Source organism: Equus caballus, chromosome 27, assembly GCF_041296265.1.
Source record: "Equus caballus isolate H_3958 breed thoroughbred chromosome 27, TB-T2T, whole genome shotgun sequence".
Taxonomy (NCBI): domain Eukaryota; kingdom Metazoa; phylum Chordata; class Mammalia; order Perissodactyla; family Equidae; genus Equus; species Equus caballus.
Genome location: NC_091710.1, coordinates 24,160,178 through 24,185,218, shown reverse-complemented (window position 1 = coordinate 24,185,218; position 25,041 = coordinate 24,160,178). Strand labels below are relative to the sequence as shown.

General features: G+C 35.4%; 1 protein-coding gene across 4 annotated transcripts in view; it reads left to right on the top strand.

Moving 5' to 3' along the window:
- Window positions 1-25,041, top strand: part of ADAM2 (ADAM metallopeptidase domain 2) — a 133,724-nt gene that overhangs the window by 29,802 nt on the left and 78,881 nt on the right. For all 4 annotated transcript variants that reach the window (XR_002804447.2, XR_011433254.1, XM_005606295.4 and 1 more), the window contains exon 7: window positions 675-731. Coding sequence is in view for 2 of the 4 variants with exons in the window: in XM_005606295.4 (XP_005606352.1) it covers window positions 675-731 (57 nt within the window). In the remaining 2 variants the exon portion in view is untranslated. The remainder of the gene's footprint in view (window positions 1-674; window positions 732-25,041) is intronic.

Sequence of the window (25,041 nt, the reverse complement as noted above, 5' to 3'; positions counted from 1 at the left end):
TTACTACTTTATCCCCTTGTTTTTCAGAGTCTAAGTCACATAAATGATAAACCGGAGTTCAAACCCCATTAAGCCTCACATTTGTGCCTAACTTAACCACTATGCTCTAAGTGGATGACATCATACCTAGAAGCTGCTTCTTGAGACGTCCATGATCCAGTTTAAGAAAGTCATTTTGAATCTCTGTTGTTCATTTTTTTCTGAAGTGATTTATGCAAGGATTAACTTTATCCTTCAGATGAAACCCCATCCTTGTAAACACAGACTTGTGTCCTTACTCTCTCAGGGTCATAGATAAAACCATACCACAGTATGCGTATGTATAATAGCATCATTAAGCTAATAGAAATATACATATTTTGTAATGGAGAGTCAAAAAGTTTCTTCAGAGAAGAGACTAATATGAGCAGCCCAGTACCAATGAGAATATCCAGAATGGAACATAGAGGAAAGTCGTTTTCTGAGTAAATTAAATGGTTGATCAGGTACAAAAGATGTGACAAAGGCAATATTCTGAAAATGATTCTGTGATACCTAGTTTTGCTTATATTCTCTGGTTCTATTTTTATATATAAAACCAGATTTTTCAACATTGAATTCATGAAGTAGTGATATACATTAAGATATTTAAGTAATCCTTCAATTTTGATGCAAAGTTTGTGTATTTTTTTCAGCCACTTGCAGACTTCCCTCGATATATAGAAATGCATGTTGTAGTTGAAAAAACTTTGGTAAGTATATTCTGATTTATTTGCCTTATGTAAATTTATATTAGCAATGAGGAGTTATAAAAAATTGTGATAAAGTTATAACAAGACAATAAATGATAATTTTTGCTATATCTCTGCTTTAATGTATTTTAAATTACTAATATCAACAGTAAGTTGGAAATCAACTCTATATTTATTCTTAATTTTATATAAATAATGTAAATTAAAACAATTCGTACATTTAGGATAGTTTCTTAGTAATTTTTATCCATCCTTCCCATCCTCCTAGCACCTGGCAACCACTGATTTTTTTTACTGTCTCCATAGTTTTGCTTCTTTCAGAATGTTATGTAGTTGAAAGGCACAGTATGTAGCCATTACAGATTGGCTTCTTTCACATAGCAATATGCATTTAACTTTCCTCCATGCTTTTTCATGGCTTGATAGCTCATTTCTTTTCAGCACTGAATAATATCCCGTTATCTGAATGTACCACAGTTTATCAATTCACCTACTGAAGGATATGTTGATTGCTTCCAAGTTTTGGCAATTACGAATAAAGCTGCTGTAAACACCCATGTGCAGGTTTTTGTGTGGACAGAAGTTTCAACTCCTTTGGGCAAATATCAAGGAATACGATTGCTGGATCATATAATAAAAGTATTTTTCATTTTGTAAGAAACTCCCAGACTATCTGCCAAAGTGCCTATACCATTTTGCTTTCAGCACTTGAAATATATCATCCCACTGTTTTCTGGCCTCTGAGGTTTCTGCTGAGAAATTGGCTAGGAATCTTATCATCATCCCTTTTATGTGATTAGTTACTTCTCTCTTGCTGCTTTAAATATTCTACCTTTAGTTTTTGACAGTTTGATTATAATTTGTTTTATTATAATGTGTCTCAGTGTGTCTCTTTGGGTTTATCCTTCTTAGATTTTATTGAGCTTCCAGGATTTGTAGATTCATGTGTTTCATCAAATTGGGGAAGTTTTTAACCATTGTTTCTTCCAATAATCTCTCTTCTTCTTCTGGGATTCCCATAGTTCATATATTGTTCTGTATAATGGTATCCCATAAGTCCCTTCTTTTCTCATTTCTGTTTCTTAGACTCAATAATTTCAATTTTCCTATCCTCAAGTTTCCTGAATCTTTCATCTGCCTCTTCAAATCTGCTGTTGAACACTTATAGTACATTTTCAATTCAGTTATTGCTTTTTCAGCTCCAGAATTTATATTTGGTTTCTTTTTATAATTTCTATGTCTTTGGTGATATTCGCATTTGGTTCATATATCATTTTCCTGATTTCTCTTAGTTCTTTGTCTGTGTTTTCCTTTAGCTCTTTGAGCATATTTTAGATAGCTGTTTTAAAGACTTTGTCTAGTGAGTCTGCACTTCCTCAGGGAGGATTTCTCCCAATTTATTTGGTTCCTTGGGCAATGCCTTTTTGTTTCATTTTTTGCCTTATGATATAGATGGAATGTTTGTATCCCTTCAAAATTCATATCAAAACCTAATGCAATGTGATCGTATTTGGAGGTGGGACATTTGGGAGTGGCTTAGGTCATGAAGGTGGAACCCTCACGAATGAGGTTAGTTCCCTTATAAAAGAGACCCCAGAGAGCTCCCTGACCCCTTCTGCCATGTGAGGACACAGCAAAAAGAATGCAAGAAGGCCAACTATGAACTAGGAAGAGAGTTCTCATCAGATACTAGATCTACCGGAGCCTTGATCTTAGACTTCCCAGCTTCAAGAATGGTAAGAAATAAATGTTTGCTGTCTAAGCATCCAGTCTATGGTCTTTTTATCAGAGCAGCCCAAACTGACTAAGGCACTTTGTGATTTTTATTGAAAATTTAGCATTTAAAAAAATAACTACCTCTTGCAATTATTTTATCTTAATCTCCTCTAGATTAAGCCATGCCACACTGGACAGAGAATGGGGCAGCAGGGTATAAAAATATCACAAAATTTCTTGCCACTTTCAAGATGACTTTTTCATGAATGAACATTTGCTAGGTTGCTGTAGACCCTTGACTGTTTTCCAGAGTTTCTATAAGGTTATTTCAGCCAGTTTCTGGTTGTTCTTTGATGTTTCCATAGAGGAACAAGGGTTCAGAGCTTTCCCAGCTCTCCATTTTGCTGATGTCACTCCCCTTGAATAATATTTTAAATTATTTGTTGTTATATTTTTATGAAAGCTACTTTAAATTCTTGTCAGATAATTCTTTTTTTAAATTAATCAATTGATTTATTTTCAGATGTACATCATATTTCGAATTCTGTGTAGATTACATCATGTTCACCACCCGAAAACTAATTATAGTCCATCCCCTCACATGTGAGCCTAATCACCCCTTTTGCCCTCCTCCCTCCCACTATGGTAACCACCAATCCAATCTCCAATGCTATGTGTTTTTTTGTCGTCGTTTTCATCTTCTACTTATGAATGAGATCATATGGTATTTGACTTTCTCCCTCTAACTTATTTCACTCAGCATAATACCCTCAAAGTCCATCCATGTTGTCACAAATGGCAGGATTTCATCATTTCTTATGGCTGAGTAGTATTCCATTGTGTATATATACCACATCTTCTTTATCCATTCGTCCCTTGATGGGCACCTAGGTTGCTTCCATGTCTTGGCTATTGTGTATAATGCTGCAATGAACATAGGGGTGCAAGTATCTTTATGCCTTTGTGTTTTCAAGTTCTTTGGATAAATACCCAGCAATGGGATAGCTGGATCATATGGTAGATCTATCCTTAATTTTCTGAGGGTACTCCATACTGCTTTCCATAGTGGTTGCACCAATTTTTGCTCCCACCAGCAGTGAACAAGGGTTCCCTTCTCTCCACATCCTCTCCAACATTTGTTGTTTCCTGTCTTGTTAATCATAGCCATTCTGACTGGAGTGAGGTGACACTTCATTGTAGTTTTGATTTGCATTTCCCTGATAGCTAATGATATTGAGCATCTTTTCATATGCCTGATGGCCATCTGTATATCTTCTTTGGAGAAATCTCTGTTCAGATCTTTCCCCCATTTTCTAATTGGCTTGTTGATTTTTTTGTTGTTGAGCTGTATTAATTCTTTGTATATTTTGGATATTAACCCCTTATCTGATATATGGTTTGCAAATATCTTCTCCCAATTGTTAGGTTTTCTTTTCGTTTTGTTGATGGTTTCCTTTGCTGTGCAGAAACTTTTTAGTTTGATGTAGTCCCATTTGTTCATTTTTTCTTTTGTTTTCCTTGCCCAGACAGACATGGGAATTGAAAATATGCTGCTCAAACCGATGTCAAAGAGCGTACTGCCTATGTTTCCTTCTAGAAGTCTCATGGTGTTGGGTCTTACATTCACGTGTTTAATCTATTTTGAGTTGATTTTTGTGCATGGTGTAAGGGAATGGTCTACTTTCATTCTTTTGCACATTGCTGTCAATTTTCCCAACACTATTTATTGAACAGACTATCCTTTCTCCATCGTATGCTCTTGGCTCCCTTGTCAAATATTAGCTGTCCATAAACGTATGGGTTTACTTCTGGGCTCTCAATTCTGCTCCATTGATCTGTGTGTCTACTTTTGTGCCAGTACCATGCTGTTTTGGTTACTATGGCTTTTTTGAAATCAGGGAGCGTGATACCTCCAGCTTTGTTCTTTTTTCTCAGGAATCCTTTGTCTATTCTGGGTCTATTGTTGCTTCATATAAATTTTAGGATTCTTTGTCCTATTTCTGTAAAAGTGTTTTTGGGACTTTGATAGGGATTTCATTGAATCTATAGATTGCTTTAGGACGTATGGACATTTTCACAATGTTAATTCTTCCAATCCAAGAGCACGGAATCTCTTTCCATTTCTTTGAGCCTCCTTCGATTTCTTTCAACAACATTTTATAGTTTTTGGTTTACAGATCTTTCACCTCTTTGGTTAAGTTTATTCCTAGGTATTTTATTCCTTTTGTTGCAATTGTAAATGGGATTGGGTTCTTAATTTCTCTTTCTGCACCTTCGTTGTTAGTGTATAGAAACGCAGACAATTTTTGTATGTTGATTTTGTTTCCCGCGAATTGACTGTATTCCTTTATTGTTTCTAAAAGTTTTTTAGTGGAATCTTTAGGGTATTCTAGATATAAAATCATGTCATCTGCAAAGAGTGACAGTTTCACTTCTTCTTTTCCGATGTGGATCCCTTTTATTTCTTTTTCTTGCCTGCTTGCTCTGGCTAGGACTTCCAATAAGATGTTAAATAAGAGTGGTGACAGTGGGCATCTTTGTCTGGTTCCTGTTCTTAGAGGGATAGTTTTCATTTTTTTCTCCATTGAGAATGATATTTGCTGTGGGTTTGTCATATATGGCCTTTATTATGTTGAGGTCTTTTCCTTCTATACCCATTTTATTTAGAGTTTTTATCACAAATGGATGCTGTATCTTGTGAAATGCTTTCTCTGCATCTATAGATATGATCATGTGATTTTTATTCTTCATTTTGTTAATGTGCTGTATCACGTTGATAGATTTGTGGATGTTTAACCATCCCTGCATTTCTGGAATGAAACCCACTTGATCATGATGTATGATCTTTTTGATGTATTGTTGTATTCCATTTGCTAGTATTTTGTTGAGGATTTTCGCATTGATGTTCATCAATGATATTGGCCTATAATTTTCTTTTTTGTGTTGTCTTAGTCTGGTTTGGGTATCAGGATAATGTTGGCTTCCTAGAAGGAGTTAGGAAGCCTGCCCTCCTCTTCAATTTTTTGGAAGAGTTTGAGAAGGATAGGTATGAAGTCTTCTTTGAATGTTTGGTAGAATTCACCATGGAAGCCATCTGGTCCTGGACTTTTATTTTTTGGGAGGTTTTTGATTGCTGTTTCGATCTCCTTACTGGTGATCAGTCTATTCAAATTTTCTACTTCTTCTTGGTCCAGTTTTGGAAAGTTGTATGTTTCTAAGAATTTATCCATTTCTTCTAGATTATCCAATTTGTTGGCATATAGCTTTTCATAGTATTCTCTTATTATCTTTTGTTTTTCTGAAGTGTCCATTGTAATCTCTCCTCTTTCATTTCTGATTTTATTTATTGGAGCCTTCTCTCTTTTTTTCTTGGTGAGTCTAGCTAAGGGTTTGTCCATTTTGTTTACCTTGTGAAAGAACCACCTCTTGGTTCAATTAATTTTTTCTATTGCTTTTTTAGTCTGTATTTTGTTTATTTCTACTCTGATTTTTATTATTTCCTTCCTTCCACCGATTTTCTGCTTTGTTTGTTGTTCTTTTTCCAGTACCTTTAGATGACCTTTTAGATTGTCTATTTGGGATTTTTCTTTTTTGTTGAGGTGGGCCTCAATTGCTATAAACTTCCATTGTAGAACCGCTTTTGGTGTATCCCACTGATTTTGGCATTTCGTGTTTTCATTTTCATTTGTCTCCAGGAAATTTTTGATTTCTTCATTGACCCAATTGTTGTTCAGTAGCATTTTGTTCTGTCTCCACATTTTTGTGGCTTTTCTGGTTTTCTTCCTGTAGTTGATTTCCAGTTTCGTACCTGTGTGGTCAGAAAAGATGCAAGGTATTATTTCGATCTTCTTAAATTTATTGAGACTTGTTTTGTGGCCTAATATGTGATCAATCCTAGAGAATGTTCCATGGGCATTTGAAAAGAATGTGTATTCTGTGGTTTTTGGATGGAATGTTCTGTATATATCTACTACATCCATCTGGTCTAATGTGTCATTTAAGGCCAGTGTTTCCTTATTGATCTTCTGTTTTGATGATCTATCCTTTGGTGTAGGTGGAGTGTTAAAGTCCCCTACTCTTATTGTGTTATCCTTTTATGTCTGTTAATAATTGCTTTATATATTTAGGTGCTCCTATGTTGGGTGCATAGATATTTATGTGTTATATTTTCTTGTTGGATTGTTCCCTTTATCGTTATGTGGTGCCTGTCTTTGTCTCTTATTACAGTATTTCTTTTAAAGTCTATTTTGTCTGATATAAGTATTGCTAACCCTGCTTTCTTTTCTTTGCCATTTGCATGGAATATCTTTTTCTATCCTTTCACTTTCAGTTTGTGAGTGTCTGTAGGTCTGAAGTGTGTCTCTTGTATGCAGCATATATATGGGCCTTGTTTTTTTATCCAATTTGCCACCCTATGGCATTTGATTGGAGCATTTAGACCATTGACATTTAAAGTAGCTGTTGATAAATATGTATTTATTGCCATTGTGTCCCTTTTTTTTCCTGGGTGTTTTAGTAGTGTTTCTCTGTTCCTTTATTTTTCTCTTGATATCTTCCCTTGTGATATGATGGCTGTCTTTAGTAATATGTTTGATTTCTTTTGTCTTCCCTTTTTTCTTGCTTGTTATAGGTTTCTGATTTGTAATTACCATGAGGATCCTATTTAATATACTATGCATATAACAGTCTCTATTGAGTACATAGACTCTTTAGCTTGACCTCTTTCTAAAAGCTCTACTTTTTCACTCCCCTCCTCGCACATGATATGTTTTTCAAATCATATATAGTCTCTTGTTTAGTGTGTGTCTATCCATTACCCTCTTATCATTGAAGTAGGTGATTTTAGCCTTTTAACCTTCATATTATCTTCACAGGTAGTTGATCTGCTGCCTTTACTCTATTTTTACCTTACAAGTGATTTTCTTGCCTGGTTTTTTGTTGTTGTTGCTTTGTTTATTTGACAATTTTTTTAATCTCTATTTATGGTCATTGCTTTCCCTCTTAAATAAGTCCCTTCAGCATTTCTTGCAGAACTGGTTTCTTGGAGAAAAACTCCTTTAAGTTTTGCTTGTCTGAGAAGCTCTTTATCTCTCCTTCCATTCTGATTGACAACCTTGATGGATAGAGTATTCTTGGCTGTAGCTTTTTTCCTTTTAGCACTTTAAATATGTCATGCCATACTCTTCTTGCCTGTAGGGTCTCGACCGAGAAGTCTGCTGATAGCCTGATGAGCTTCTCTTTATATGTCACTTGTGGACTTTCTCTTGCTCCTTTTATGATTCTCTCTCTGTCTTTAATTTTGGACATTTTGATTATAATATGTCTTGATGTGGGCCTCTTTGGGCTTATCTTGTTTGGAGCTCTCTGTGCTTCCTGAACTTGGGTGTCTGTTTCCTTCCTCAGGTTAGGAAAATTTTCCTCTATTATTCCTACAAATAAATTTTCTGCTCCTTTGTCTCTCTCTTCTCCTTGTGGGACCCCTATAATCCGAAGGTTAGCATGCCTGATATTGTCCCAGAGTTCCCTTACACTGTTCTCCTTGTCTCATTCTTTTTTCTCTTTTCTGTTCTGCTTGGGTGATTTCCTCTAGTCTTTCATCTAGCTTGCTGATCCGTTCTTCTGCTTCCTCTAGTCTGCTATTGAGTCCCTCTAGTGAATTTCTCATTTCGAGTATTGTATTCTTCATTTCTGATTTTTTTAAATATCTTCCAGTTCTTTGCTGATGTGCTTACTGTGTTCATCCATTCTTCTCTGCATATCTGTGAGCATCCTCATGATATTTTGTTTGAACTCTTTGTTGAGTGGGTCACTAGTTTCTGTTGCATTTATTCCTTTTTCTGGGGTTTTGTACTGTTCCCTTGCTTGGCAAGTATTCCTTGGCCTCCTCATTGTGCCTCTTTCTCTGTGCTATTTTCTTTGTATTAGATGAGTCAACTATGTCTCCTGATCTTGGACAAGTGGCCTTATGTATGAGATGACTTATGAGGCCCAGCAGTGTGCTTCCCTCTCCTCACCAGTCCATTAGAACCAGGAGTGACCCCTTTGTGGGCTACTTGTGTCCTTCTGCTGTGACAGGGTTGCTCCCACTTGAAAAATCCAGGGAGTCTGATCTTTCCTTCCCTGGCCAGCTGTTTGTAAATCTGGTTTGGGGAGCCTCAACACTGTTGGCTACAAAGTCTATCAGCACACTCGTATTGCAGTTTTCCTCTTAATTGGTTTGGGACCCATTGTAGCTGGTTGCTAGGCTCAGGGGCATACAGTTGTGATAGGCCTCAGGCCAACAAGGCTGTTGTCAGTTCTCTTAGGAGTGCAGCTGAGTGAGGCTGGTCCTTGGCAGAAGGGCACTCAATTGTTTCAGGCTTTGGAAGGTGGGCCTGATCCTTTTTATATCTATTTGTGAAGCACAGGTCTTCTGCCACTGATAAGACTCCCCCCTCCCCCAGGGCTACATACACTGTCAACACAGTCCTGGTCCGTGCACACTTCTCAACCCCCAGGAGCGTTCCTTGATGCTGCACTTCAGAGGCCCCCAATGCCCCCCACAGTTCACCTGGTCCTCACACAGGCCCTGCCCCACAGAGGCAGACACCCTTGCCTGCCTGTAGAGGATCAAGGCACTCAGTCAATGCAGGCTGAAATGTAGCCTGAGGGCTTGCTGTTAGGTGGGGCAGGTTCCTAGGGAGGGTTGACTGCCCTGGCTGAACTGGATTAAATCTGTGCTCTAGTGGGCCTGGCAGGCCCCTGGGCTAACAGGCCAAGGGATGAACCTCAATGGCCTCCACTGGGGTCCATGTCAGCATGCCTGGACCAGCTCAGAACAATGGCCCCCACCAATGTCTCAGTCTCTGGAGTGGTCCCTGCTCTCACCAAGATGCCCCCAGAGCCCACCAGGTGAGTCTCATTTCACCAAAGGACTGTCAGCCTTCTCTCTGGTGATTTTAGGTTGCTGCAGTGAGTGAGTTTGTTTGTGGGCCCTTAAAACCCGGGTCCTTTCAGCTTTTGGCCAATAGCTTTTCTGGGGGTATCCTCGCTGCAGTTAATAGCCAGCAAAGCCAGACGGTAAGACCCCCATCTCAGTTGGGCTGAGTCTGAAGGATGCTTATATCAGTATTGCCTCTGTTCCAGACCTCACTCCTCCAGTGAGGGCTGCATACCTTAGGGTGTCTCCCACCCGGCCAGCTGAGAAGCTCCACTCCTCCCAAAGGTGGCTTTTTTCCTCTCTAGCAGGAATTTTTGCCTCTTCTGCCTTCATCAGGACTATCCCTTGTTGTGGCGGTTCTTTTCATCCAGTTTTCAGTGTTCAATCTGGGGTAATTCTTCCAAAAGTGGTTGTAACCTGGTTGTGTTCATGGGAGGAGACAAGTTCAACATCTTCTCACACCGCCATCTTGATGAGATCAACTTGTCAGATAATTCTAACAGATGGTTTACCTTGCTGTTGATGTGTATTGATTGACTTTTCTCACTCAAGTTTTGATTTTCCTGATTCTTGGCATTGCAAATGATTTTCAATTGCTTTCTAGACATTTTTACTATTATGTTATGAGATTCTGCATTCTACCTTAATCTTTTATTTATTCTTTCACCCTACTTAGTTTTAGCACTCCAGTCTTGACACCAGGGGGTTGCATTCAATGACAAAAGTTTTCAGAGCCTTGGTGAGTCTATTTTGGTCTCCCTGGTTCACCTGGTTCTTCTGTGGGTTCTACTGATACCTGCCTATGCTGCCTGCAGACGTGGAAGGAGCTTTCCCTGTCCTCCTATTGCCTCTGAATGAGGAATTATTGATGATGGGCCTATGCAGGTGGAAAGTGTTTCCCTGGTCTACCCAGTGCCAATGAGACTCCTGCTCACGTTCTACCAGTGCTCTTTGTGGGGGTAGAAGTTTTTCCTCAGGGTCATTCTGCCTAGTGTTTTCTAGGTGAGGGAGAAGACAGCAGGCCTGTGGAGGTGGAGCTACTTTGTGCCAGCAGAGCTTGAGTCATTTCCTGCTGATACTGACAACAGGAGCAAATGGCTCTTCCCTGGTCCAGGTCACCTGTTGTCTCAAGCTAGGTCATAAGAGACTCCATGCTATAGGGCAGAGGTTACTACTCCAGGCAACATAGTGTTAGTGGGTTTCTCACCTCATGCCCTACCTGGGCTACTTTTTGTCACTGGATGGAGTGTTTGGAGTTGCTGGGTAGCTATGTTGTTCCTCCATTCCTAGCATCCCTGTACAGGCACCTTTCTACTTCCACCTTTTAGAGACCTCCTATGATTTTTTGTTGTATTGTTTCAGGGTTTATAGTTTTTTATAGTTTTTCTAAGCTGAGAGGAATGGGGGAAGATGAGTCTACACCATCTTGTCTGAACCAGAAGTCTCCACAATACAGGTTGAAATTTTAATTACTGTTTTATTTTAAACTGATTTAAGAGAAGAAAAGACAAGGCATTTATTGTGTTTTATACTTATCTCTGCAATTGCCATTAACCAATGTTGTTTATTACTTTTGTGTAGTTATGAGTTACTGTCTTATGTTATCTCTTTTGAACCCGAAGGAATTTCTTTATTATTATTCCTTTCTGTATTATTCCTGTAAGGCAGCTCTGGTATCAATGATTTTTTTTTTTTTAAATTTGGGAAAGGCTTTCTGTTGCTTTTGCTTTTAGAGAATAGTTTTGTGGGGTATAGAATTCTTGATTGAGAGTATTTTCTTTTAGCACAGTGAATTTTTCACCCCACCTGGTCTCCATTGATTCTGATGAGAAGTCGGCTCTTAACTTTGTTGTGCCTCTCTTGTTGTGATGGATCACTTTTCTCTTCTCTAAAGATTTTCTTCATATGCCTGATGGTCAGTAACTTAACCACGACATGTCTGTGTGTGAATGTCTTTGATTTTTATGTTACGTGGAGTTTGTTAAGCTTATATAATGCATAGATTAATTATTTTCATTAAGTTTGGGGAGTTTTTATCTACTATTTACTCAAGGTTTTTTTTTTTTTTTGCCGTTTTCTCTCTCTCTCCTCTCCTCTAACCCTTCCATTACCTAAATGTTTGTTTGCTTTATGATAGCAAACAGGTATCTGAGATTGTGTTCCCTTTACTTTTTTGTTTTTCCTTTCTGTTCTTTATGTTGGACAATTTCTATTGATCCATCATCTTGTTCACTTATTCTTTCTGCTGGTAAGCCCTTGTAATAAATTTTTCATTTTAGTTATGGTATTTTACAACTCAAAAATATCCATTTAGTTCTTTTTATATTTTATAACTTTCATTCTTTTTTCTATTTTTCCAGCTTTATAGAGATATAATTGACACATAACTGTAAATTTAAACTGTACATGTTGATTTGATACCTTTATAAATTGCAAAATGATTACCACTGTAGTATTAGCTACCACCTCCATCCCATCACGTAGTGGCCATTTCTTTTTTGTGGTGACAAAATTTAAGATTTACTTAAATGTTCAGCAACATTCAAGTATATGATACAGTGTAATTAGCTATAATCACCATGCTGTACATTATAATGCACAATTTATGTTCTTTATTGATATTCTCTTTTGTATGAGTCAATGTGATTGTTCTTCTACTTCTTTAATCATGGTTCCCTTCAGTTCCATGTTTATAGTACCTGCTTTGGAGTTTTGTCTGCTAAGTCTAATAAGACCCACCTCATAGTTTCTAATAACTGCATTTCTTGTATGTGAGCAACATTGTTTTGTTTTATTGTGTATGTCATATGTTTATTGAAAACTGGACATTTATATAATATATTTTTGCAACTCTGGATCCTAAAAACTCCTCTTGTAACTTTTGTTGCTGTTTTTTCTTGTTTGTTTAAATATCTAATGCCTTGCTAGAGTAATTCTGTAGATTCTATCTCTAATTCTTTAGGTTCTGTCTCCCAAGCAGTCTGTCATCACTGATGTCTCTGCTTATTATTCTTTTTTATTCTTGTTTTTACTTGTAATCCAGGATTCCTAGTGGTTGAACTTGGGTTAGCATATCTTAGTGGTCAGCCAAAGACTGATCAGAGACCATGCTCCAACAGTTGAACTAGTAAGGCCTCTACCCTTTGCAATGGATTTGTCTGTGGTTTGGGAAAAGTATTCAATATTCAGGCAGTTCTCAAGTCAAGCAGGTTTTGATTTCTACAGGACTTTCTTACATCTCCCCCACTAGTGCGTAATGTCTCAAGTTCAGCCATGACCTTATGGATAGCTTGAACCCCTTTTAGTCCCTCCTGAGCATGAATGCTACCTTGTATATGCATGGAATTTTACAGACTATTAAAGATATATGGAAGGCTGTCAAGACTCTTTATGACTGTTGTATTCCCTCCATCTACATGTTAGATTTCTGGCTCGTCTTCTGGTCTGTTGCCTGAAATAACCAGTATCACAACCTAGGTTAAGCTGTGATAATGACTTTTAATGTTCATTTGCTACAGAGATCACTATTGTTTTTGACAATGTAGCTGGGAAAGTAATTTTGCCCCTTCTCTGCTCCAAATCAAGTCATCTTCCTCTGATAGGGAAGATGCTATATTTTAAGGCTTGACCTACCATGGTAGAATTATCACACAAGATGACTTGAAATGGGGATGGGGACAGCCTCAGATAAAATGCCACAGATTCCCGCTGTTTTTACCATAGGATTATTAGTTTACCTGTAATAAATACTTCTCAATTTTTTTGTATGCCCTTGATCAATTTCCAGAATGTTGAAATGTTTCTTGACCATTTTTTCTTGTGTTGTCATTGCTTCTTCTGGAAAGGATTTGCAGAGCTCATCGTTTTACCATCTCGGAGTCTCACTCTTTAATTATTTTTTAATCCCCTAGTAGTTTATGAACTTTTCTTCCTAGAAGTTTCACACATTTGCTATGTATTTTATTTAACCATTTTTATAAATCAGATATTTTCATGTATTTATACTTCTATTCCTTGTTGTTGTTGTCACTTATAGATTCCTGTGCACTTTTTGTGTGTCAGTTTGCCTTTGCTGCATGACACACTACTTCAAAATTTAGTGGCTTAATAGAGCAACTATTTATTTAGCTCATAATTCTTAAATTTATTCTGATCTCAGCACAATTTTTTGTATTGGACAGGCCTCACTTATGTATCTCTAGGAAGCTACTGATTTTGCTTGTGGCTGGCTGGTCCACAGAGCATCTCAGTGGGCATGTCTCATATCTGCTGCACATCATGTCTCATCAGTCAGCAACAATCTTATACTTTTTTTCTTGCATGCTAGTGGTGTTGATATGGTTCCCCAAAACAGCAAGAAAACAGCAAAGGAGGACAAAATTCAAAGTGCGAGTGATTTACAAGCCTCCCCTTACATCATCATCACTACAAATACACAAAAACAGTACATGGGCTGGGCTCCAATTCAAGGGATAGAGAAATATGCTTTACCACACCACAGAGTGCCATGAATACAGGAACAAAAAGAATGGGAAGCAGGTTTTGCATTTTTTTCACTTTTTTCCTGAAGAGTTTAGCACTTTGGTCACTGTTCCACTTTCCAATAATATTTGTATCATAATTTATTATAATTTCCATGTTTAAATAAATGTTCCTTCCAATTTTCTTACTTTTCAATTCCTTGACTTCTCTGGTTCAATAGTACTATTTATCAGCTTGCTTCAGCCACCAGTCTCATGACTATACATTTAACTCAATGATTACTATGATATGACTTTTCCACACTCTTATATTCAAGCAGACTACCCCCTCCTGTATTTTCACCTCTTTCCTGCTTTCTAGGCATCAACAGTTTATGCCGTCAAGCCTTTCGCCCATTAATCCTATCACTTTTGCATTGACTGTCATCATGTATAACTCAATCCTTCACTTAAGAATCATATATCCTATGGTTCATCATTATTGTAACTCCCTTGCAAACATCCTCAACTCACTTGCCATTTTTCACTTTGCTTCCCTGGAAAAGCTTCAAACCTGATTAAATCAAAGTCTACAAATAATCTGTTCATAACTAGAATAAAACACACAATATTACAGAATGCTCTCACTTTAATTTCATAAATCCCCAAACTTCACCATGCTTTCCACTTTTTTTTCTTTGAGGAAGATTAGCCCTGAGCCAACTACTGCCAATCCTGCTCTTTTTGCTGAGGAAGACTGGCCCTGAGCTAACATTCATGCCCATCTTCCTCTACTTTATACATGGGACACCTACCACAGCTACCACCGCTTTTGCCAAGCGGTGCCATGTCCGCACCTGGGATCCAAACCGGCAAACCCCGAGCCACCGAGAAGCGAAATGTGTGAACTTAACCACTGGGCCACTGGGCCGGCCGCATCCACTTTCTGTTGGTTACCTTGCTGACTCATATTTCACTGATGACATAGAACAAATCAGGAGACAAAGTCCACAAACTAGTATCACTTTATCAAACACTGGGCTCAGATATCTAATCATTTACTCGGCTTTCCTTGGTGTTACCATGGATGAAATGGTCCTCCGATCTAACATTAGAACTCAAATTGTGCACATTAATGCTCACCCACTCAAGAATGTGACTCTAGAAGGTCCAGCCACATCATCAGTTTTCATCAGTGCTTGGCTGTTTTCATCAGCAAGTAAGTATTCTCCCATATTAAAAACAAAACAATTAACAGTCTCCTTTCTCTTAGCTAACACATCTATATTTTGCTTTCATCTCTGACATTTCTTGAAAGAGTTGTTTGTACTTACTGGTCCTGATACCTCTTTTACTATTCTCTCTTCAACCAGTCCAATCTCATTTTCTATTCCTGTCTCTACTCCCCAAATTAATTACAATGTAAAATTTACCTCCACCTTTCTAAATTAATTATTTCATTCAAAAGGCTGTTCATGCTCAATTACTGTGCATAATTTGAAGCAATTGAACATGCCACTATGTCCTAAGATTGAGTTGTTAAAAACAGTTTACATCGATGGGGATTTTTAAGTGGGGACTTCACTATAGGGAGATCTCTTTGTGATCTTTCTTTGGGTAAGCACAGATGTCTGTATCTTTATGTCTCTTCTTTTGGGCTGGCAAAATTAATTAAGTAAGTCTCTTGAATGTCAATTGGGGAACTTATAAGCATTGTATTTAAACTCCCTCTTTAGGGAAATGCCTCTTAACTGTTCTCCAGTCCAGAGACCCTTTACCATAAGCTTGAAAGAATATAAACCCCTCAGTTTTAACTTATAGTGAAGAAGTGCGGTCACCAAACTCCTTGAAAAGGAAAGGGGAACTGTCTAATTGCTTCTTTTTTGTTGTTGTTGTTGTTTTAAAGTTTATTGAGATATAATTTACCTTCCAGAAGGTTCATCTATTTGAAGTGTACAATTAATAGTTTTTGGTATATTTACAGAGTTGTGCAACCAGAACAATGATCTGATTTTAGAACATTTTCGTAACCCTGCAAAATGACTGCATCCATTGGCAGTCACTCCCAATTCCTCTTTCCCTTCATCCCTACCTTACAGATCTAAACAATCATTAACTACTTTTTCTGTCTATATACATTTTCTTATTTTGTAAATTTTATATAAATAGTATCATACAATATGTCGTCTTCTATTGTTGCCCTTTTTAATTTATCATGTTTTTCAGGTTCATCCAAATTATAGCACTTATTAGTACTTCATTCATTTTTGTTGCCAAATATCATCCCGTCATATGGACATATCGCCTTTGTTTACCCATTCATTAGTTGATGGACATTTGAGTTTTTCCCACTTTTTTTGCTATTATGAACAATAGTACTATTATATGTGTACCAGTTTTTGTGTGGATATATGCTTTCATTTCTATTGGGTGGATGCAAAAGATGAGAATTGCTGGGTTATATGGTAACTTTATGTTTCACATTTTGAGGAACTGAAAAATGGTTTTCAAAAGTGGTTGCTGCATTTTTTGTTTCACCAGCAATGTATAAATATATGAGTTCCAACTTTTCCAAATTCTCAACATTTTTCTTTTGAGGAAGATTAGCCCTGAGCTAATGTCTGCTGCCAGTCTTCCTCTTTTTGCCGAGGAAGACTTGCCCTGAGCTAGCATCCATGCCCATCTTCCTCCACTTAATATGTGGGATGCCTTCCACAGCATGGCTTGCCAAGTGCTGCCATGTCCTCACCTGGGATCCGAACCAGTGAACCCCGGGCCACCAGAGTGGAAAGTGCACACTTAAGCACTGCGCCACGAGGCAGGCCCCTCAACAATATTTCTTATTGTTTGTCTTTTGGATTATAGTCATGCTAGTGGGTGTGAATTGAATTTAATTGTGCTTTTGATTTGCATTTCCCAATGTATAATGATATTGAGAATATTTTCATTTTCTTATTAGCTATTTACATGTTTTATTTGGAGAAAAGTCCATTCAAATTGTTTACACATATTTTAGTTGGGTTATTTGTCTTTTTATTGTTTACTTCTAAGTGTTCTTTATATATTCTGGATGCTAGACCCCTATCAGATATATGACTTGCAAATATTTTTATCCATCTGTGGATTTCCTTTTCATTTTATTGATGGTGTTATTTGAAGCATAACATTTTTAAATTTTGAAAACATCAATCTTTCTCCATTTATATGTTTTTGCTCTCTTCTTCAAATATCAGTTGACCATAAATATTGGAATTTATTTCTGGACATTCAATTCTAGTTCATTGATCTATAAGCCTAATCTAATGGCAGTAGCACACTGTCTTGATTACTGCAGCTTTGTAGTTAGTTTTGAAATTGAGGAGTATGAATCCTCCAACTCTCTTCTTACTTAAAATTATTTTTTAATTCTGGATCACTTTAATTTTTGTATACATATTGAGATAAACTTGTCAATTCCTGCAAAAAAAAAGACAGTGGGAATTTTGATAGTCATTATATTGTATCTATAGATCAATTTGAAAATTATTGCCATCTTAATGATATTAGATCTTCCAATCCATGAACACAGGGATGACTTTCCATTTATTTTTGTCTTGCTTACTTTCTTTCAACAATGTTTTGTGGTTTTCAGTGTTTGTTTTTCACTTCTATTTAAAAATTTATCTCTTGGCATTTTATTGTTTTTTCTATGCTGTTGTAAATGGATTTATTTTCTTAATTTAATTTTTATATTATTTATTGCTGGTGTATGGAAATGCATTGGTTTTTGTTTATTGATCTTGTATCCTGCAACTTTGCTAAAATCACTTATTAATGCTAATAGTTTTTAATGGATTTCTTAGGATTTTTCTATATACAAATCTTTTTGTTGGTCAATAGAGAGTTTAACTTCTTTTCCTAGATAGACGCATATTATTTCTTTCTCTTGACTGAATGCCTTAGCTAGAACCTCCAGTGAAAGATGGAATAGAAGCAATAAGAACAGGTATCTTTCTTATTCCTGATCTAAGGGGAATAACATTCATTTTTTCACCTTTAAGTATGATGTTATCAGGGTTTTTAATAACTGTCCTTTGTCAGGTTAAAGGAATTCCCTTTATTAAATTTTTTAAATTATGAATAGGCATTGTATTTAGTCAAATGCTTCTTCTGTGTCTACTGAAAGGATCATGTGGTTTTGTCCTTTATTCTATAATATGTTGAATTACATTGATTGGTTTTCAGATATTAAACCAACATTGTATTTCTGGGGTAAATTCCACTTGGTTGCAGTGTATAATCATTTTTATATGTTGTGTACTTTGGTTTGTTAGTATTTTGTTAGGACTCTTACATGTATATTCATGAGACATATGGCTTTGTCTTTTTTTTTTCTTGTTATATCTTTTCAGGTTTTGGTATCAGGGTAATACTGACCTCATTAAATGAGTATCAAAGGGTTCTCTCCTATTTTATAGAAGAATTTGTGAAGAACTGATGTTAATTCTTCTCTAAATATTTGATAGAATTCACCAATGAGGCCTTCTGGAACAAGTCTTTTCTTTGTGTGATTTTTAAAAAAATGCATATTCAATCCTCTCATTTGTTATGTTTTCTATTTCTTCTTGTGTCAGTTTGATAATTTATGTCTTACAAGGAATCATCCATTTCATCATAGTTGTATAAATTGTTACCACACTGTTGTTCGTAGTGTTCCCTTATAATCCTTGTGCTTTCTCTATGGTCAGTAGTTGTAGCCCTTCTTTCATTCTGAATTAGTAATTTAGACTTCTCTCTTATATTCCTGGTCAGTGTAGCTAAATGTTTGTCAACTATATGAATGTTTTTTTAAAAAAATCAACTTTACATTTTGTTCATATCCTATGTTGTTTTTTGGTCTATATTTTAATCATTTTTCTCTGATCTTTATTAATTTATTCTATCTCCCTTTTTTGGGTTCTTTGAGTTTGCTCTTTCACTAATTTCATTAGTGGAAGTTTAGGTTAATAATTTGAGATGCTTGTGTTGTTTTGTTTTAAAATAACCATTTCCTGTAAGTTGCATTCTGAACACTGCTTTAGCCGAATACTGTAAGTTTTACTACATTGTGTTTTGAGTAATATTATAGTACTTCCTAATTCCCCTTGTGATTTCTTCTTTGATTATTGATTATTTATGACATTGCATAATTTCCACATATTTTGAACTTCCCAAATTCTGTTGTTGATTTTTTATTTAATTCTATTGTGGTCAAAGAACACTCTTTTCTTCATTTAGATTTACTTCCTTTCTTGTTTTATTTACTCTTAAGTACTTTAGATTTTTCAGTAATGTAAATGAGCTTTTTTCATATCAAATGAGGAAAACATTAATTGTTGTAGATAGCTACCATATCCAGCCTCCATACTCTATTCTCTTAATAATTGCAGTAGTTTTACTAGCGTCTAATGGGTTTTCTAGTATAAAATATATCATAAGCCCAAAGACATAGTTTTATTTCTTCTTTCCAAATATTTGTGGCAGTTATTTTATTTTCTTGTGTTTTTGCATTCGTGAAAATTTTCCTCACCATGTTAAATAATGAAGGGAATAGCAAGCATGCCCTATACTTCCTAGTTTCAATTTAAAAGATTTTTTTCATTTAGAATAATGGTGATTACCAATCTTTAGTTGTTGATATTGGAGTTGTTGTGTCTAGTCTTTATCATATTTAAGTAGTTTTACTTAGTTTCCATTTTTTGTGTTGTTATTAGGAATTGCTGTTGAATTTTATCAAATGCCTTCTCAGCATTTATTATTATGACAATGCAGGTTTTCTTTTTCAGTTTGTTGATATAGTGGGTTATGTTTACGTATTTCATTGCTTTTGAACCTTAGTTTACTGGAAAACAACTCTGCCTCATCATCACATGTTATTTTTTTGATACATTGCTGGAATCTATTGACTAATATTTAGAACTTTTTCTTTATATTTATGAGTGCAGTTGTTTTAGTTTTGTTGAATAGATCACTTACCACAGAAGAAACCTGAAAATGATTAAAGGACTATTATTGAAAAACTCATCAGGAACTTATGAGATCATGGCTGCATTTTATCTAATTTCTAAGTAACAGATAATTGCATTATATTCTAATCTAGTGGTTTTTAAACTTTTGTATGAACAAGAATCACCTAGGAAAACTGGTTAAAAAAAAAAAAAAAACAGACAGCAGACCCTGCTTACTTCAGCAAGTCTAGGTCTCTGTATTCTTTATTAGCTTTTCAGGGGATTCTGACATTACCAAAATCTGAGAACCACTGTTCTAAACTATTTAGAAAGCTTTCACTTCATCTGATAAAGACAAAAAAATTAATACTGAAATCTGATAAAGCTAGGACTTTTTTTTTTTTTGAGGAAGATTAGCCCTGAGCTAACATATGCCAACAATCCTCCTCTTTTTGCTCATGAAGATTGACCTTGAGCTAACATCTGTGCCCATCTTCCTCTATTTTATATATGGCATGTTTGCCACAGCATGGCTTGTTAAGCAGTGTGTAAGTCCATGCTCAGGGTCTGAACTGGTGAACCCCAGGCCACTGAAGAGGAGCATGTGAACTTAACGGCTATGCCACCAAGGCTCGCCCTAAAGCCAGGACAATTTTATCTTTTTAAAACTTGTCAGATTATATCAATCCTCTGCTTAAAACTTTAGAATAGTTTTCTTTTCTCTCTCTCTCTTTTTTTATTGAGGTATAATTGACATACAACATTAAATTAATTTCAGGTATACAACATAATGATTCAATATTTATATATATTGCAAAGTGATCACCACAATAAGTCTAGGTAATATCCATCACCACACATAGTTACAGAAATATTTTTTTCCCTATGACGAGAACCTTTAATATCTACTCTCTTAGCAGCTTTCAAATATGCAATACAGTATTATTAACCATAGTCACCATACTGTACATTACATCCCCATAACTTAGTAATTTTATAACTGGAAGTTTGTACCTGTTGGCTCCTGTCACCCATTTTGCCCATCATTCTCCACCTCTTGCAACCACCAATCTGTTTATCTGTTCTCTTATCTATGTATCTATGAGCTTGTTTTAAAAAAAATTCCATATGTAAGTGAGATCATACAGTATTTGTATTTCTCTGCCTGACTTATTTCACTAGCATAATGGCCTCAAGGTCCATCCATGTCACAAATGGCAAGATTTCATTCTTTTTATGACTGAATAATATTCCACTGTATATGTATATACCACATTTTCTATATCTATTCATTTGTTGATAGTCACTTAGGTTGTTTCCATATCTTGGCTATTGTAAATAATGCTGCAATGAACGTGGGGGTGTATATATTATTTTGACTTAGTGTTTTTGTATTTTTTGGATAAATACTCAGAAGTGGAATAGCTGGATCATATGGTAGTTCTATTCTTAATTTTTTGAAGAACAGAACTGTTTTCCACACAACCATACTGCTTTCTGTAGTGGCTGAACCACTTTACATTCCCTCCAACAGTGCACAAGTGTTCCCTTTTCTCCACATTCTTTCTGGCATTTGTTATCTCTTGTCCTTTTGATGATAGCCATTCTAACAGGTGTGGGTGTGAGGTGATATCTTATTGTGGCTTTGATTTGTTGTTTTGATTTAAGTGATTTTTCCATTCATTTTTAATGCCATTATTTATATGTTTGTATGTATGTCTGCCATTTTGATTTCTTCTATGTTTCATAACTATTTTTCTATATTTTGTAACTATTTTTTCTCTTGTATTGTCTCCTTTTGTCATAAGTGGATATTTTCTAGTTCTACAATGTTTTTTAAGTTTATCTTTTTATTAGAAGTAATTGTATACTCACATGCCATTGTAATAATATATAGAAGTCCTTGTCTGTGATGGATCCATTGGCCTCAGGACTTAGAATTTTATGGGTACCAATGGCAAAAACTTTTATTTTAGAGTTTTTACTCTTGAATCTCCCAAACCATCTGGTTCTTTCACCCAATCCTGAAGGATCTATAACTTTTCTTTATCCTAGTTTTAACACACTTTTAAACAACTAACCACCCAGTAACATCTTTGATGACTTTTCTGCCCTATCTGCTGTCCAAAAGTTATGTCCTTGGTCTTCTTTCTTACATGTGCATTGGTGGGTTCTAAATTTGGATTTGAAACATTTACCATAGCTTTGTTTTCTCAAATGTTGACATAGAGTGCTTAAACTATTGATGTTCATCTTAACTTATTTCTATGTGTTTTTGGATTTGTGTTGTTTCTATATATGTATTACCAATAATGTTGTTGTTGTTGTTTTTTACTGGGTAAAGTATGAATAAAATATATATTAAAACAAGAAAAGAACATACAGAGATTCTATGTATCCTTTAAGTGATTTTTTTTCCAATTTGTAACATCTTAACTACTATAGTACAATATTACGTCTGGTATATTAACATTGGTAGTCAAGAAACAGAATAATTGCATCACAGGGATCTATTGCATTTACTTTTCATAGCGACACCCACTTCTCCCTCACCCTGCTTTCCCTGATCTCTGGAAACCACTAATCTGTTCTCCATTTCTATACTTTTTTCTTATTTCCAAAATGTTGTATAAATGGAATCATTCAGTAAGTAACATTTTGGATTGTCTTCTTTCACATGGCCATTCTAGGAGTTTTCTTAGCATTAACTACTTAAACAAATATTAAGTCAGTCCATCTTCTCTTAGTGCAAACTTCTCTGACTTTCAGAGAAACCGATGTAGGCAATGGCAGTATTTTAGGGGTTTCAAGGTGAATTATAGTAATATACTGGTTTATAATTCAAATTTCTTAAATCTGCCAAATCATTTACCATTTATCTGTTCTTCATTTTCAAAATTTTGTCTTTGTTTTTCTTTTATTTGTTGTTCTTGTGAGCCTTTATTTTTCTATTGATAACTTTTATAATTTTTTAATAAGGTTTCAGGAAGGCATGGCTTTGAATGAGTATAGTCAATCTACATTCATTATTCTTCCTGTTTAAATCTTATAGTTTAAAGCTAACATTTTTTTCAACAACTATTATTAACTATTTTATAGTAACACTATATCTTATTTGTAGTGTCTTTTTAAAATTTAAGGTATAATTGCCATACAACATTATATTAGTTCCAGGTGTACAACATAGTGATTTGATATTTGGTATACTGCAAAGGAATTACCACAACAAGTCTAGTTAACATATATCACCACATATAGTTACAAGTTTTTTTCTTAACGATAAGAAATTGTAATATCTACTCTCTTAGCAACTTTCAAATATACAGTACAGTATTTTTAACTGTAGTCACTTCGCTGTGCATTGCATCCCCAAGACTTATTTATTTTACAACTGGAAGTTTGTACCTTTTGACCACCTTCACTCGTTTCACCCACTCTCCACCTCATGCATCTGGCAACCACCACTCTGTTCTCTGTATTTATGAGCTTGCTTTTTTGTTCTGTTTTATTTTTTGTTTTTAGATTCTACATATAGGTGAGATCACATGGTATTTGTCTTTCTCTGTCTGACTTATTTCACTTAGCATAATGCCCTCAAGGTCCATCCATGTTGTCACAAATGGCAAGATTTTCTTCTTTTTACAGCTAATATATATATTTATATATACATATATAAATAAATCACATTTTCTTTATCCATTCTTCCACTGATGAACACTTAGTTTGTTTCGATGCCTGGCCATTGTAAATAATGCAACAATAAACATGAGTGTGCTCGAAAGGTATCTACCTTTCGAGTTAGTGTTCTTATTTTCTTTGGATAAATAACCAGAAGTGGAATTGCTGGATCATATGGTAGTTCTACTTTTAATATTTTGAGGATCCTCTATACTGTTTTCCATAGTGGCTGCACCAATTTACATTTCCACAAACACTGCATAGGGGTCTCTTTTCCCCACTTCCGTGACAATCCTTGTTATTTCTTGTCTTTATGATAATAGCCATTCTGACAGTTGTGAGGTGATATCTAATAGTGGTTTAGATTTGCATTTTTCTGATGATTAATGATGTTGAGCATCTTTCCTTGTACCTGTTGGCCATCTCTATGTCTTCTTTGGAAAAATATTTATTCAGATCCTCTGCCCATTTTTAATCAAATTGTTTGCTTTTTTTGCTTTTGAGTCATATGTGTTCTTTATATATTTTGGATATTAGCCCCTTATCATAGATATGATTTGGAAATATTTTCTGCCATTCAGTAGGTTGCCTTTTCATTTTGTTGAAAATTTCATTTGTTCTTTAGTGTGTTGTAGTCCCACTTGATTAATTTTGCTTTTGTTGCCTTTGCTTTCTGTGTCAAATCCAAAAAGTCATCGCCACCTGATGGGAAGCTTTCCACCTGTGTTTTCTTCTAGGAGTTTTATGGTTTCAGGTCTTATATTGAAGGCTTTAATCCATTTTGAGTTAATTTTTTTGTATGGTGTAAGATAGTGGCCCGTTTCATTCTTTTGTATGTGGCTTTCTAGTTTTCCCAACATCATTTATTAAAGAGACTTACCTTTCTCCATTGTATTTTGTTGGCTCCTTTGTTGTAAATTATTTGACCATTATGCATGTGTTTATTTCTGAGCTTTCTATTCCACTCCATTGATCCATGTGTCTGCTTTTATGACAATACCATACTGTTTCAATTACTATAGTTTGAAAGCAGGGATCATGATGCCTCCAGCTTTGTTCTTTCTCAAATTTGCTTTGGCTATTCGAGGTATTTTGTGATTCCCTACAAATTTTAGGGCTATTTGTTCTATTTCTGTGAAAAATGCTATTGGAATTTTGTTACAGATTGCACTGAATCTGTAGATTGCTTTTAAATTTTAATAATATTAATTCTTCTAATCCATGAACACAGAATATCTTTCCATTCGTTTGTGTCTTCTTTAATTTCTTTCATCAATGTCTTATAGTTTTCATTATACAGGTCTTTCATTTCCTTCATTAAATTTATTATTAGACATTTTATGTTTGGTGTAAGATAGGTGTGTAATATAAGATTCTTTTTGATGCAATTTTAAATGGGATTGTTTTCTTAATTTCTCTTTCTGATATTTTGTTACTAGTATAAAGAAATGCAACAGATATTTGCATATTGATTTTATAGCCTGCAAATTTACTGAATTTTTAAATTAGTTCTAACAGTTTTTTGGTGGAGTCTCTAGGGTTTTCTATATATAATATCTTGTCTTCTGCAA